The 17,194-nt window shown below is 37.2% G+C and overlaps 1 protein-coding gene across 5 annotated transcripts; it reads right to left on the bottom strand.

Moving 5' to 3' along the window:
• Window positions 1-6,138: 6,138 nt before the first annotated feature.
• On the bottom strand, window positions 6,139-16,016 carry LOC117335861 (major egg antigen-like). Of its 5 annotated transcripts, none has more exons than XM_033896111.1 (2): window positions 15,785-16,016; window positions 6,139-7,982 (listed from the first exon to the last, which is right to left on the bottom strand). In XM_033896111.1, the coding sequence occupies exon 2, from the start codon at window positions 7,951-7,953 to the stop codon at window positions 6,832-6,834; it is 1,122 nt and encodes a 373-aa protein (XP_033752002.1). In that variant the 5' UTR covers window positions 7,954-7,982; window positions 15,785-16,016; the 3' UTR covers window positions 6,139-6,831. The 5 variants fall into 5 exon arrangements, with proteins under 5 accessions (XP_033752002.1, XP_033751999.1, XP_033752003.1 ...); XM_033896108.1 differs by lacking the exon at window positions 15,785-16,016 and adding an exon at window positions 14,531-14,824; XM_033896112.1 differs by lacking the exon at window positions 15,785-16,016 and adding an exon at window positions 14,391-14,510.
• Window positions 16,017-17,194: the final 1,178 nt, after the last annotated feature.

The raw sequence follows: 17,194 nt of genomic DNA, 5'->3' as shown, positions 1-17,194 counted from the left end.
TAAAAGTTAACTACTGTATTATCACCAAGTAAGCCCCCTACACTAGTGTAAAAGTTAAATACTGTATTATCACCAAGTAAGCCCCCTACACCAGTGTAAAAATTAATCACATTTTTTCTCAGATAATGAGAGCTTATTTGTGAAACACTTTAAGCTTAATTATGGTAAATGTTGCGCCTACACAATCAAAGAGTAATTACAACATGTTCCCCTGTTATTTACTTAAATTTACATGTATATTGTGTTGTTATTTTAACCAAAGAAACTTTTAATGTGATTTGTTTATGGACTTATTAGATTATTTTAAGTGCTTCACATGTATACAACAAAGTGTCCTTTGCATGTACACATTATACAAGGCACAAATATTTAATCCAAATGTGTTTCTAATGTGGAGAAATTCATTCAGTTTTAATTTAACTTTACATTTTTTAATAAATGTGTTATTTATAATGTTTATTAGTTGAATAATAATCAAATTATTATTTCTGATAATCTTTTAAACTGTACAGGTGGTTAAAATTTTTGAATATGTGTAATGACATTTCTACCACAATACCTGTGTTATTCCACTCTCAAGCCATTGTATAAATGTGCCAACTGTTGGATAAATATATGTTATATACCACTAGTGGTATATGACTTTCCGGTCTTTTGATTGGTCAAGAATTCGAACTTTGACCCAAGCTGCAATTGTTATTGACGTCATGAATAATCGAATGACGTCACATCACCGGGTCCCGGACGTCACCATTACGCTTTATTTGCATACGCGAAATTCTACTTGGCCACGTTTCCCTTTGATTCAAGCTGATATTATTGAGGTAGAAACATTTAGTGACATGACTCGTGATTGTTGGATATGGAATTTATTTCACACTCGTAAGTTATTTTTCAAAAGTTGCAAAAGACACTCCCTAAAGCTCGTGTCTTTTGTAACTTTTAAAAAATAAGTGAGTGTGAAATAAATTCCATATCCAACAACCACTCATTGTGTAACCTTTATTTACATGTATAGTACAGTGATACTGATTAATGGTTTATCACAATTGAGTTAGTCTTACATTAAAATATTTAGTGCATAGCTGATTTTAAACAAATCTTAATTACCGGTAGCACATTATAATGAATTGGAGCACCCACAATACCTGGCATGGAAATAAATATAAAAAACTGCAATTAGCACAATTGTAATTTAGCAAAATACTTTCAGCGTTAAAATAAGATAACATAATAACGCTAAAATACATCAACATGACGAATATGATGTACAGAGTACCCCACCAAGTCTATCAGAACAGTTGTTAGGTGTACATGTTTGATGACTGTAATACAGAAGTAGTACTCTGTATTAAAATTAAATCTATGATTGTCACATCAAAATTCACAGACTTATTTTTCAGATAATTTGAGAGTATGGTGTATTCATTAGACCTATACAAATAATTGTAATTTTAATTTGTTTGTATAGAACCCATGAATATCAACATATGATTTCTAAACATATTGTATTGAATTTACCATTGTGATATACATTTGTACTTGAATTTACATACATGCAGAGACATAACATATACTGTATAATGTTATGTCCCTGGTCCATGTAGCCAGGTTTCTGAAGTATTTTACTTACAGTATAAGAATACAAAATTACTATCAAGTTAAAATGTATTGTTAACAGTGGAACAATTTTTTTTATTATCTTTTTTTTTATTTTCCCTACCTGTAAAACCCATTGCTTGATTATATTTTACGTTAGAATAAATTAATAGGAGTTAACACCCGGATAAATTAATAGGAGTTAACACCCGGAATTAAGGTTTTGTATGAAATATACCAAGCCAATCCCGATAAATAAATGCTCCAGATATTAACTTGATAAGACACTATTAAAAGTGCAACTAACCCTGTGATTTAAATACCACCAATTCTAGAACGCATTGCAACATTGCTAAGGGAGATAACTCTTGCATTTTTATGTTTCAAATCTGGTCTAAAGAACTCGAATTTTCTAACGTTAACAACTGTCTTTAGATATTGTTCGATGTAGTATAACCTGTATATCAGATTTTTATACCAGATTATGTCTATGGACTTTACCATTGTGTCCTGATATCCAATGCATTGTGTTGGTTTGTTGAGGAGACAATCGGTTAGCGTTATGCATAGTATACCCTCTATGAGGAAATGTTTGTGAAGAATTAAGTTCCCGTCAGTTTTGGCGTTTTTCTTTTATTGTAATATTTGTATGAGGTAGTCTGTGTATTTCCAGAGAACTGTTAATTGTTAAGGGTTAAATATAAGCATGTTGGATCTTTTTTCAGTTTCATTGACTTGTTAATTGTCCTCACAGGTCTTTGATTCATGTTCAATAAAGCTTTTACATATTTAATAAAAATGTATTTTGTTATGTGTTAAAATTTTGGGGAAATGATTGATTACTAAATGAATGATTTAGTTAAAATGGAGAAGACAGACCCCAAAAACTGTCTGCTTGTCCTGAGACCTACAATACATGTCTTCAAATATACATTTACATGTCTTCCAAACACACTTCACTTCCTCTGTCTACCCATACAAAACATATCTGACCTCCGAATTTCAACCGTTATAATATCAAGTAGTAGCCAATGTTTAAATACAATGTATGATATGTTCACAATTAGTCAAATGGTTATTAGCCCGAGTTTCCTCTGGTGGCCCTGACACCAGACATGGGTGTCGGGACCAGAGGAAACTCGGGCTAATGGTAATCAGTTGGGTTAACGTTATGTGTGATGTTTCAGTGTCATGCTTAAATGCAATCTAATGGAAATATAGATGGTCATTCTCACTACGTTACACACTACGTTACACTGAGAATGGCCATCTAGATTTTAGATTGGTGTAAATGTGGATCAAATCAATACAGCTAATATTGTTGCGATTTAAAAGATAATATTGACAAAATAAATAAGTTCCTCGTGTAGACAAATCACCACGTGCCCTCAGAGCCAAGATAATGAATTGCCCCAACCGCGTTAGTTTGTCAGTCGTACGTTGTATTTGTTTTAAAGATAGAAATGTAGATGTTGATAAATTACTTCATTAACTGCGGTTCTCTTAATACTGATATATAGGCGTGTATATATATAGTTATCGTTAAAACTGGATGTCATGGATGTGAAGTGGTTTGTTCGATATTATTCATTTATGGTACGCTGACGAGAACCACGCGAGGATTTATGACATATTAATCTCGGCGGACAGCCAGTTTTGATATTAGATTGCTAGACCCGAATAAAATCCAATATCGATTAGGCAACGCTGGGCATAACTGTTTTTTTATTTTATTTTTTTTTTTATTTTATTTTTTTTATAAAACCACCATGGGGTTTAAGTGTATAAAATATAACATATATGTACCAGGCCACTAACATGCTTTAATTTGGTTTATTGTGTTCAACGTCCTACTAACAGCCAGAGCATGCCAGGTTTTGGAGGTGGAGGGAAGCCGGAGTGCTCCAAGAAAAACCACAAGCCAACGGTCAGTACCAGGCAACTGCCCCATGTGGGTTTCGAACTAGCGACCCAGAAATGGAGGCCAAGTGATAAAGTGTCGGGACACCCTAGATGTGCAATATTGAGTATAAACGACGCTATCTGTGCACCTTGAAACATATTTTTGGATTAAGTTCATTTCTGGTACAGGTTCATTTTCTGACCCTCTACATCAGACTCAAAAGCAAATATAATTAAAGTACACGATAACAATGTTTGTATGTGTATCCACATCTCGCTAATAAATTGGCCTAAAATGTTCCAATCAAATGTTCAATGATATACATGTATATAAGTGTTCATTCATTAAGAATGACACTACAGAACAAGAATAGGAACGTTGTATGTTCGCTTTGGACCACAGGCGCTTGCATAGAAAATGAGAATTAAAAAAAATGATATCAGTGGTATGTGTACTGTGTAATACTTAACAGATTACACATAGCACTGTCATATAAAACAAATGAAAATCACATTTTCTATGCAAGCGCCTGTGGTTTGGAAATGTTTTGATTGCATCCATATTCCTCTCCCCCATCCCGCAACCACAGGGGCTCGGTTTCGGGATTTTGAGTAAAACAAAGTAACATATGACATCAGTTAACAACCACAACACTATATATTCTGAAACCTCATAAAATCGTTATAAAAAATGTTTTATGCGTCGATTACCCCAATTCTATAACATTTCAGATTGTATATATGTTGTGGTTGTTAGTGATGTCCAGTCACCGTTACCCAGAATCCCCGAAACCGAGGCCCTGTGTCCACAACTACCTCCAGTTTACCCAGTCTACGGTTGGGTATAAACCATTTGATGAAAATCTGTCAGTATTTGGTTATTTGGTTTCGACCAATTTGAAATTTAAAAGAAGACATTAGACACGCGCATGGCAAGTAGTTTTGAGAAAAGTGTTGGATTAAGAGTGAAGTTAAAAAAATAATCATCCACGTGACCTTCAATTGGTTTCTGATGACAATAACATCATGAAAGCCAAATGCTTGCAGGCTGATATCAAAACCACATCTGACCAACAAAAAGGCGTTTTTTTTTCTCTGAAAACAATATTCAGTGTCACAGGCATACGTCTGTTGCCTCTGGTTAGACATACTTTAGACATGTTGACAGGTAAACGTCACACCAGACAACTATCTGTCAGCCTGTATAAAGTATGATGCTGTGGCCAGAGGACACTTGTCTGTTCATCATAGTTAGAGATATCGTTAAGGTTTTTGTTTTCAATCCAGTATTGCTCCTAAATGAGTCAACCACTTTGTTGTTGACAATATTGCCCCATTTCATTGTTTTTTTCCTGTAAATACAGCACGTTGTCAACAACACAGGGACATATGTTTCTATACTCTGGTGTATTAGCACACTTCCAGACGTTTTGGGAGCTAATTCGGAAAAAATATTACCCCTCTATGTGATAATGAGCATCGAAGGATGGCATTTTACGCAATTTTAATCTAGTCTACCACATCCCCCCGCAGAAATAAAAATAATGGGGGGTTGGGGGGGCATCTAGAAATGTGCTTTATACACCATTCACATAGACTGGAACAGATTCCAGGTCCCTGTGGTCAATAATGTGACATATCTCTTCCACTTTCAAAATGCAAAAGTCTCGGTAAATGGTACATTGCTCCAATCTTTGCGAAAACGAGGTTACCCGAGAATCTAAACATGTAGGGCAATCTCGATTTGTTACTATGCGGCATTTCGAGATCTTGTTGTGCAAGACATAAAATGCTACGTCGCCGACAGCCTTTACACTTTTTCTATGCATCTTCATTTTGAAATGGCCCTTTAAATAGGCAGTGTATTGATAAGAGAGGGATTTTGGCGGTCGCCATTGTATGATGTTCTTGGTTTCTTTCTCCTCTTTTACTGAAATGTGGCACTCACAATACTATACTCTAGAGGTAAAGACTCAACAAACCAGACAAATAGCGAAAACTAACTTCAACAGTCAAAATTCAAAGATGACCTCCCGTCGGCCATTTTTTCCGAACAGTTTCAGGTTCGAGGAAAACCTATATATATAAAGTTTGTGAATGATCCTTCTAAGAAATATAGTTAGCTGTCAAAATCCAAGATGGCTGGCCCATTTCAAAGCTAACAAGCATAGTTAGGGTTAGAGAGAAGATCACGCATAACAATTGTTGAGTGCTAGTTAGCGAGAATAATATTTTAATGCCAAAATCCAAGATGGCCACTTGTTGTTCATTGTATTGTCTTGATCGATTTTAAAACTGAACAGAAACAAGAAAAGATATCCACTCGGAAAGTCTCAAGGATAGCTATAACAAACTGTGACAATCGGAACCCCTCTACATTTTCTTCGAAACTTCACAGACGGAGGCGAGCTGTTCCGATGGTGACTGTGAAAATCCTTAGCTTTCGATTTGTTTTAAAAGTAAACGTGCTCAACTGGGATCTTAGGGGAATCTACATATGAAGTTTATGACATATCTTTCACATACTTCTCAAGAAATTAGAGAAAACAGAGATCGCTTAAGGACGAACCACAGAGGAAGGGCGATTTGTGGAGACGACCATCAGAACATGGTTGGCTAATGATACACAAGCAGATCTTTAATAGCGGTGTATAATTTAATACATATATTTTCTCAAGGCAAGAAATTCAAACATTGTACAAATATTGTATAATTAACATTTAAATACAGGTTTTTAATTTTTTGCACATTTAAAAGTAAAAATTGAAATAATCTCAAGTTTGAAGGTTACCACATGCATATGGCATCTACGCAGTCAGAACATTATGCATGGCCCAAAAAAGAGAGATTTGGCGTTCTAGCGAGCAGTGACGTTTCTCGTAAATGTCGTCACATCCTCCGCTGTGACCTTCATATCGGAGTATTTTCCATAAAATGTCCATGTATGGTAAAATTTTCAAAGATAATCATCTGTTTTCATCCTTCATGAATAGTGTTACGTCATATTGACTGCTAGTACGATTACGTCACCAGCGGAATATTACAATTGCCTCAATTCATAATGGACATAAATAAAGCTGCTGCACATATTTAACCTAATAAATGCATATACAGTGTACATGTAAAACACGAAACGGAACTAATAACTTAGAGAACAATGACGGAGCGCAGGATGAAAATAGTACCGCAGAGCGCCATACTTTCTCATTATCTGTGACCTTGACCGTTGCATGTTAAGAGCAGCGTTTAGTTGCATCGTAGCTAACGTTATCGTCTCATCACCCGCGAAACTCCGCACGGTCCCATAGGTGCGCTCAAGCACAGTGCGCCCTATCGTCCCGTCATTGGCGACCCCTCACGTCCCTGTGTGTAATGTCCCACCGCCAACGCTTTTAGGTAAGGCGCTTCTATGAGTAGTTTTCCACTATCTGAGAAGAATGCCTTCACGGCTGTCGGTTCGACAGTGTCTGGTAGACTAATTTCCCGGTTTAGTTCCTTCGTCGACGTCCTCGTTCCGATCCTTTCTTCTCTGCGAGCGCTTATCATCAATTTCTGATCAACTGTTTTAATTGTTAGTTCTTCTGGACTAAAATCTTCAATGTCAATTTCCACTCTGTATTTGCGTTCTCCTTCAGTATTGGCGGGTGAACCGGAACCGCTTCGCGTATCAATCTTGGATGAGGACGAGGTCACGTTACTTGTTGAGAATGTTTGTGGAGAGAACGGCATGGAGTGAGCTGGATTTACTGACCCCATGGGAGGCGTGCTGGGGTTAAACGACTGTACATTTCCCTTGGGTGACATGAATGTCTTGAAGGTGGACGTATGTGTTGTTGGATTGGGACCGCCAGAGGGCGCTGCAGGTGGAGGAGGCGGTGCAGCTGCGGCTACAGAAGGTGATGCTGTTGGAATGATCCTTTGAGCAGCACCTCGGTTGTCTGTGATGGGTGGGTATTGTGGGGTAGGGAGGGGCGCCTCCACCGTGAGGATACCATCGGACGAAATGGTACACCCAAGGGACATTGGATCCACTTCCCGGGGAATATTAACTTCCCGACTGAACTCTCGACACACTGATTTCCCCTCATTCTTTTCCTCGTGTTTGGCGGTCACGATTAATTTATCAGCGTCCATTTTTACATTCACTTCATCAGGTTTGTAATCCTTTACGTTAAACATGGCTCGATACACTGGCTGGCCGTTCTGATCTTTGTCTATGGTTGTCCGTGCGTCCGACGAACCCCGACTGTCCGCTATCCCGAGCCGGTCAGTCATCGATTCCAGTTTATTATCGTCCGGCTTCATGTGGAAGAAGTCTGTCCGCATGCTGTCGATCTCGGTCTCCCATTCCTTCCGGCGACGCTCCATGTCTTTCTCCATATCTTCCCAAATCTTACTCTGTCTCTCCTCGAAACTCAGGTCGTCCTGATGTATCGGAATCCTGTGAGCCATTCCCTTACGTCTGAAGTCAGCCAGTAGATCTGGAAATATACAACACAATTCAACATGAGTGCATTGTGATTATATAAGCTCACTACATTTACACGACTAGGAGTCACCCTGATGTGTCAGTGAGTCAATATAACGACAAGAACAGGAGTTACCCTATCAAATTACCTGGGCATAGGAGTCGGCGAGTGACCATAACACAGTACACGGATTAGAATCACAGAATTAGCTAATTAATGACACTTCTTCGTTATTTCTTTAATGAGTTATGGTTACATCATGACATACTGGTAGATTCAACATAACAAGTCAACTCCGTCATTCAACTAGTTACCTAATACGTCATCAAGGCGCGAAATCACGTGATATAAAGAGATCCAAAAGGAGGCTCCAAATGAGATTTTGTAAACAAGACTAGTCATGGTGAAAATTTTGTTATTCTGTCTAGAGAACACTACTGACAGTATAACCTGCCGTAGACGAGTCGAAAGTCAGCATATTATCTCCGATTACTTCGCAAAACACGTTCGATATACTAAAACAGAGACCTATATTAATTTAGTATATAGGTCTCTGACTAAAACTACCCTCATATGTCCGAATGAAATTGTCTGTGAAGTAATTAAGGTGTTTGATTGAATGTCATAGACGTCTGGTTATTGTGCATAACTGTAGTACGTTAAGGTCACAATAAACATGAACTATACATATATATGTGATTTACATGGTTGATCAAGATTCAAGACTGGTATTTAGTTTTGCTCATCGGCGTTACCCAATTTAAGACTATCGTTCTTTATCAAACGGTATCACGTGATCGCACACCGAATTGAATATCAAGCGAGACTCTTAGTTGAGCAAATTTGTATTGCAAAAGTGAGTAAAGCGATTAAAAATACAAAAGGAAATAAGATTGTCCATGGAATACAACCACAATTCATAACAAACGTCGATGGAGAATACAGAGAATGCACATCTATTGAAACTAGATATATCGTAACTCACAATCTCGTTCGATGTGACCAAATACGAAAATTCATGTAAAAGTGTAATTGGAATTCAATTACTGGCTGGGGTAGTACTGTGGTGTTTGAGGACAGCATTTCAGTGTGTGTCACTTATATCGTGTTATGTGGCGTCACGAATGCACGTACAGGGTCCAGATACACTTGACATTTCAAAACCATTTGTCGTCTCATTCTTCAAATTAACCTGTTGTACATGTGAACACAGACTGTGGTCACCCACGTACTCAATCTTACAGGGACCCCAAAATCGCTACTGTCTATGTATATTTGGACATATCCAAAATAAAGTTATAAGATAGAACTCCGTATCAAGATACATGTATCATATCATACATAGAAGTTATAAGATTTTAATTATGATAAGTCGAAAACAAGAATATGCTGTTGTATATTTTTTATAATATACCAAAAGTTACGTTTCGGCCTCGTAAGAAATCTAAATTTTATGACTTTGTTATTGTTTAGGTCACCTGTGACGTAGTTTCCCCACCGTGCTATTGCAATCGTCTTGTTGTCCGGCGTCGTGTGTCGTCCGTCGTCCGTCGAAAACAATTTACATTTTCGACTTATTCTCAAAAACCTAGAGGCACAGGGTTATGATATTGGACCAGAATCATTCTGGAATCAATTATCTTGACCTTCGTTCAAGGTCACAGGGGTCAAATGTCTTAAACCCTTTAAATGACTTCTTCTCAATGACCAAGAGGCATAGGACCATGGTATTTGGACAGTAGCATGCTGAGATGAAGGCCTTGCAAGTTTTTTTTTTGTTTTTTTGTTTTTGTTTTTGTTTTTGTTGTTTTTTCAAATGAATGACATTGACCTAGGCTACTTTCAAAGCCAAATGTATCAAATGTCCTCAGATCTTTAAACGACTTTTTCTCAATAACCAAGAGGCACAGGGTCATGGTTTGGTTTGGTTTATTTTGTTTAACGTCCTATTAACAGCTAAGGTCATTTAAGGACGGCCTCCCGTGCGTGCGACATGCATGCGTGTGGTGAGTGCGTATGTGTGTTTTGGGAAGCTGCGGTATGTTTGTGTTAAGTCTCCTTATGATAGGCCGGATCTTTTGCCGATTTAGAGTGCTACCTCACTGAAGCATACTGCCGAAGACACCCAGCAGCACACCCCAGGTCATGGAGTAGGGCCAGTAGCATGCTTGGATGCATGAAGAACTATCAAGTTTGTTCAAATGAATGACCTACTTTCAAGGTCACAGGGCTGAGACGTGTTTAATGCTGGTTAAATAGCAAAACATCATTTATCGGTGTACACTTAGAACTAGCGTGACCGTTAAGGCCCCGGGCCTCTTGCTTCATTAGCTGTTGCAAATATCAAAAATATACAAAATGCCTATTTCTATATCATACATTTTGTAAGTGCCATTTCTTTATTTCGGTGACAAGCAGTTTATAATCTACACCCATTAAAAAGTTAGGTCCAAATACAGTCATTCTCGGGCCCCATCGGCTGTCAAGCTAATCGATCAACCGACAGGAGGAAACGAAGGGGAATAACTCTGGTAAATCAAAATGGAAAATACCTAGACTGTAATATAATACAGTAAGTGAATTCATGTGAAATGCTAACCCGATTTTCCTCTGGCCCTGATACTAGATTTGGACATTCTGACAGGTACATTTACATATAATATATATATATATATATATAGTGTTCAAGTCTGGTGCCAAGGCCAGAGGAAACTCGGGCAAGTGCAATGTTTTTACGCATAAATTTCATTATATATAAATCTCATGGTGATCAAGGGCCCCCTGCCACCGGCCATGCCCGTCGTCACTCGAGCGAATTTAAAGAGTGAAACTACCTAGGGGGTGGGCGGTAATATAAGCTCTCGTGCAAACACCAACCCAACATAACGCGACATCTGAGCACGCATTGTCAACTTCACGTTAAACGACGTGAAAGGATAAACTCAACAACCTTCTCTAACACATACCCTAAATATTCCCGCCGAAATACACAAATCATTGTTTTGGTGACGATTTTTGTTTTATGTGTTGGAGCATAGGCGTCTGCATCTAGTTAGTATTTATAGAAACAGATATTAGCCCCTACCTCTACGATATTGTTGATAAAGTAGTAGTAGAGGTAGTCCGGGTTTCCTCTTGGGTGTCAGGGCCAGAGGAAACTCGGGCTAGAGTAGAGGCTTATATATATATTTTAAATACTTACCAGAAACATGTTTTTCTATAAAAATTTAACAGATACACACGCCTGTGATGGAAACAACATATGAATTCGTTATCATAATAAGTTGACTAGCCTTAAACAAATAATTCAACACGATATGCTAGTGTTCAAGGTATGTTTTGAATATAGACATAATGATAAAACCCTATTTACTTAGAGCTCGCGTACTAATCTTACTCTACGAGTTCCGTCTGTATACATTTAAATACCAAACTATCTCAAGGAGAAGATTGCATCAACAAAAATCTACACTATCCTTTATGGTTAATAAAAAACAGCCGTAGAACAGGCAAGAAAATGTTTACATGAAGTATACATTACAATTACTAAATATACTCCGGGCATTGTGTACTTGTATGTTAACTGGTTAGCATTCTTTACCATTGAATCATTATATAGTTACAAAAAAAATTAAAGTATTAAATAAATACTTATAGAGCTGTCTGTATAAGGAACACTGAACACCCTAAACCCATACTCTACATTACACATATATATAGCCCGAGTTTCCTCTGGACATGGTGTCAGAGCCAGAGGAAACTCGGGCTACATTATAAACAGACAGAGACTCTGATACAGAGTGGTAAAATTACAGGGACTTGGCTTAATTGTATATAAATATACTGATATCTTAATACCCATTGTGACGAGTCCCTGTTCAGACCTCGCCGTTTCAATCTAATTCATCAATGGATACTTTCAACAGCTGCTTCCACGTTCCAGAATTCTCGACCATTGCCAGGCTCCTATATATAGCTTGCTTTCATTCACGTAATCCATCACCAATGCCCCCCTCCCCGTCTCAACCTCACTGCCACCAAACACACACGCATACACACCCTCCCCCAACAAATATCTACTCGTCATACACACCCTCCCCCAACAAATGGTTCATTCCCACTCAGCCAACATGTTGTTTTTGCTATATAAACATTACCTGAGTTTACCTGTGGAAAATGTAGGTATAGTCTGTTTCAGTATACGTATACATGGGACTCAAGGGTGACTAACAATAAAAGTGAAGAAAATGTTTAAGAATACATTTAAAAGTAAAATATACATTCATATATACGTATTAATAACAGAATACATTATAGTGATAATTTATTATTTATATTGATAATGATATTACACAACACTTTAAAAATGAAATAATGGAAAAAATCTTTCATAATTAAAAATGCACCATATACAGGTACCAATGATATAAAGTGTACCTTCAATTATTTTTTCTTGTTTTCCCCCTTTCTATAAGATATGATTACTATGTTATAATAAGCAACTAATGTCTTACTAATTGAGTTATTGTTTCAAAAAAAAAATAAAGGTGCATTTTGTTATACTGTAATCACATAAAGAGTTAACGGCACAAACTTCCATGATATGTAGTCAAAACTGTTTATCAGAGTATGTGTATATAAACAATAAAAAGCAATCAATTATCATTCCCTCAAAATTAGAATAAACAGTATACACCTTGGTCCAATCATTTTACTAATTCCATTAGTTATTTTTCTCTGAACACTTGCTGTACTTGACGTTACTGAAAATAGATTATAGATTGCAATGGCAAATGCCCAGATTAGGGTTGACTTCTTGGAGAATGGTAGAGTATTAAGCTGGAGGTAAACCATGCGCAAAGAAGAGGAAATATCCCCAACTGGAATGGAGACTCCAGACTCTCAAGATGAGACTATGAAACAACACAATGGATGTGACTGCATATACTGATGCAGCTTCACATCTTGTCCACTTGGAGTATTAAATCCAGGATAATGACAATTATATACCCGTGTATCGTAAACTTGTGTTTCCTGAACATTAACATTCAGTTTCATAAAGGGACCTAAGTGATTATGATATACTTTGAGAAATTGAACTTGTGTATACTAAACATTATATACATGTACAAGTGTAATTTAACATTCAATTTCATAAAGTAGCTTGAACTTTCAAGGGTTATGATTACCATATACTCGTGTTAAAGGAAGTGACAATTAAATAAGATTGAACTATTTATTACGTGAATGATTTCGTATGTGAAGACTGCATATATGAGAACCGCCGATATGATTAAACATTGACTTTGGTGATATTGTGAACGTTATCCGTGATTTCTAGGATTATACTGATTTGTGCTTCATGATCATACATGATTTTTTTTACTTGAACTATTATAATGTCGGTTAAAGTGTTTTGTTTTTAATCGTTTTCTCTTAAGTACATTATTGCAGAGACTTGTATATCAGATATATACAAGTCTCTGATTACATGTATATATACCTGTTATATATCACAATGAAACAGGTAACGTTGACTTAAACTTATTGATAATGTGCCCTTTCAGTGTAAAGGTTAAAATTGAACAAATGTATTTTCTGTTTTATTTATAAAACATAATAATTATGATAAAGTGTGAAATTTATAACAGTGAAAAATATAGAAAAATGAATTATTTTCACTAATTTATGAAAATTTGAGTTATTCTATTTTAATATTTTTTAATTATATAAAAGTATTTGTGATATATATATTTAGTATACATTATCTACAAACTGTTGACAGCATGTAGCACAGGTAATACAGGTAACACAGGTAACCTGATAATCAATTACTTCTCCAAAACAGGCTATAACTTACCTGTAATTAGTGCCTATTGTTCTCTATTGTTCCTACCCCCAATGTTAAAATAGGATATGTTGGCTGAGTGGGAAGACATCCAACAAATATCTACTCGTCATACATACCCTCACTCAACAAATATCTACTCGTCATACATACCCTCACTCAACAAATATCTACTCGTCATACACACCCTCCCCCAACAAATATCTGCTCGTCATACTCCGCATCTCTTCCCCACGACATACAGAACCAATTTCTCATCTGAGACCCAATTTTCATAATTACGGTGACTGTGTACATCCCGTCCTGGCCGTGGCCTTTACAACTCATTCTCCGCGGTACGTATGAATGCATAATTACGTGTGGGGATTGTATTCAATATAATATTATTATACACATAACAATTGATACATAGTGTACATTATGCATGTATATTAACTGTTAGGAAATTGAATCTACATGTAACTTACGTATAGCCATGCAGTGTGCGCCCGTATAAAATGCCCCAAGCTACTCACGAAAGACGTTGTTCAGTTGAATCTAGACATGTAAATAAATGTATCTTCTAATCCTACCTGAAAGGTGGGCCAATCATCACCTGTATGTCCACTCAAGTAAGACTCATCCCGTTATATGTACTGTATCAAATATACACGGACGTGACCCGTACAACCAACTACCTACATCCATACGTACACACGAATCAGCAGCTTACCTGTATATCTTGGTTTGATGTGACTTTTCATTCTGAACTCCTTCTCCCCAGGCGAATTGCGTGCCGACATTGAGAAATAAGTGCCGATATGAATCAGCACTATGATACCACCATGTATATGTTTGTTTTACAATAACCTCTTGTTCCAACACCAATCCCGTATATAAATAATAGTCACAGTCTATTGTGTGTTTTTTAAAAATCAAGTCTGTATCTGCACAGTTTCTCACACACAAGGCCCTGTGTTGTAAAACATCCGTCTGTAGCCTGAACAATCGTCCAGCACGGAGATCGATATCATGCTAATGTACAGCTGATCAATATATTATAACAACACACATGTGCACCCGCCTGTTGTTACAGCAACTACTACATGTTTGTACGGTCTAACGCCTGGTGCCGGGGTCAGGGGAAACGCGGGCAATATCAAGGGCAGAAGTGTGTGTACGCATAAATGTTTGTTTCTTGTTTTCTTACTCGGTAAAGAGAACTTTCTCTACCAGGTACATGTACCTTATCATAACATGTTCACATCAACGTTCAGCCTCCGCAACCCCTTCATTCCCTCCTCCACCTCCCACGCACGGGGTCAAACAAAACTTCCACTACAGCATGAATTCCGTACTATACCCATTCTTCAAATTTCACCAAAACCCAACACGTACACCAACGTAACGACTGTATGGTTTACGGAATAGTCCAGCTAAATTCTTACACTAAAGCTTATATTATCTCCAACTGGAACCGGGCTATCCTAGCAGAGGGCCATGTCTAGCCCGAGTTTCAGGGCCAGAGGAAACTCGGGCTAGACCATGTCAAGACTTATACTATAAAGCATATCTTTTTATATTGGTATTTCTGGCCATTTTATCTTATACGACTAAACATATATCCATGTGATCCTAGAGACCAAAAGTTTAATACATTCTGGGCTTCCAATACTGCGATAATATCAATATATACAACCCCTAAATCAGACACCGGTGTACCTATAAAATCCCGACCCTCTCTCATCACCACACCTGGACATTTAATGGTCTTGTATCCGGTGAAGTTGCCGACCGGTCACCCCGTGATTATTAAACACGTCTATCACGGTCCGACAAAACCATAACTTTGTTTACCAAAATTCCGACCCCGCTACAGCTGCTACTGCACAACCTTGTGACAGGTCCGTCTCGGCCTACTTCCACGTCTGTCAGTCTCAGGCATATAACACATATATATCCAACCGATCGATCAGGCTATACTTACGTTGTAGTAGGTTTCTCCGAGTAGGATCGTCCGGAGGCGAGTCCGTCCTATACTCTCAGACTAATTTCACAAATTATATATGTGCACCTTGCTCGAAATGCAGAATATTCTGGAAACCCCAAGAGCGTTATATCATCAGATAGGTATTCATGTACATAGGAGCCGTAGCGCACGCGCTCACTTGTACACAGACTCCGGCCCACTGTTGGTGCCGATCTAGCCAGCGGCAAATGTTGTGAAACGTTTCTGATAAATTTGTTGAGCAGGAAGATAAAGTAACGATCATATTTCAGACGTGTAGGGGATAGTGGCATACCGCGCGTGCTCTGGCCTCATCCCTGGTTGTCAGTGGTAATCCGGTCAGCCTAGGGGGTAAATGGTCCTAGGCCTGTCATTGTAGATATATATAAAGCACCTCAGTGGACAAACGTGTATAGTTGAATGGGCAGTATAGTTAAGGTCTCCTCTTCACTGAAAAAAAAAACATTAAAAGTTCATCCAATTTAATTATTTTATCAATTCTGAAATGAAATATCATTCATAGAGTATGCACACCGGAATGATATCATATACACTGTACAATATACACACTAGATATCATAGACAATGTACAATGTACACACTAGATATCATATACACTGTACAATATACGCACTAGATATATACACTGTACAATGTACACACTAGATATCATATACACTGTACAATGTACACACTAGATATCATATACACTGTACAATGTACGCACTAGATATCATATACACTGTACAATGTACACACTAGATATCATATACACTGTACAATGTACACACTAGATATCATATACACTGTACAGTGTACACACTTGATATCATATACACTGTACAGTGTACACACTAGATATCATATATACTGTACAATGTACATACTAGATATCATAAACACCGTGCAATGTACACAATATATATCATATACACTGTACAATAAACACACTAGATATCATATACACTGTACAATGTACACACTAGATATCATATACACTGTACAATGTACGCACTAGATATCATAAACACTGTACAATATACACACTAGATATCATATACACTGTACAATGTACACACTAGATATCATATACACTGTACAATGTACACACTAGATATCATAGACACTGTACAATATACACACTAGATATCATATACACTGTACAATGTACATACTAGATATCATAAACACTGTACAATATACACACTAGATATCATATACACTGTACAATGTACACACTAGATATCATATACACTGTACAATGTACACACTAGATATATTATACAATGTATAATGTACACACTAGATATCATATACACTGTACAATGTACACACTAGATATCATATACACTGTACAATGTACACACTAGATATCCTATACACTGTACA

This window comes from Pecten maximus, chromosome 10 (assembly GCF_902652985.1).
Source record: "Pecten maximus chromosome 10, xPecMax1.1, whole genome shotgun sequence".
Taxonomy (NCBI): domain Eukaryota; kingdom Metazoa; phylum Mollusca; class Bivalvia; order Pectinida; family Pectinidae; genus Pecten; species Pecten maximus.
Note: the sequence above shows the minus strand (reverse complement) of the source record. Positions and strands in the feature narration are given on the sequence as shown.

What these genes read in the sequence shown, in the direction of transcription:
- LOC117335861 (XM_033896108.1), bottom strand. Translation starts at nt 14,600, where the DNA reads ATGTCGGCACGCAATTCGCCTGGGGAGAAGGAGTTCAGAATGAAAAGT. An exon ending in CATCAAACCAAGATATACAG is followed by an intron (nt 7,983 to 14,530) that starts GTAAGCTGCTGA and finishes GTATATTTCCAG; the next exon opens with ATCTACTGGCTGACTTCAGA.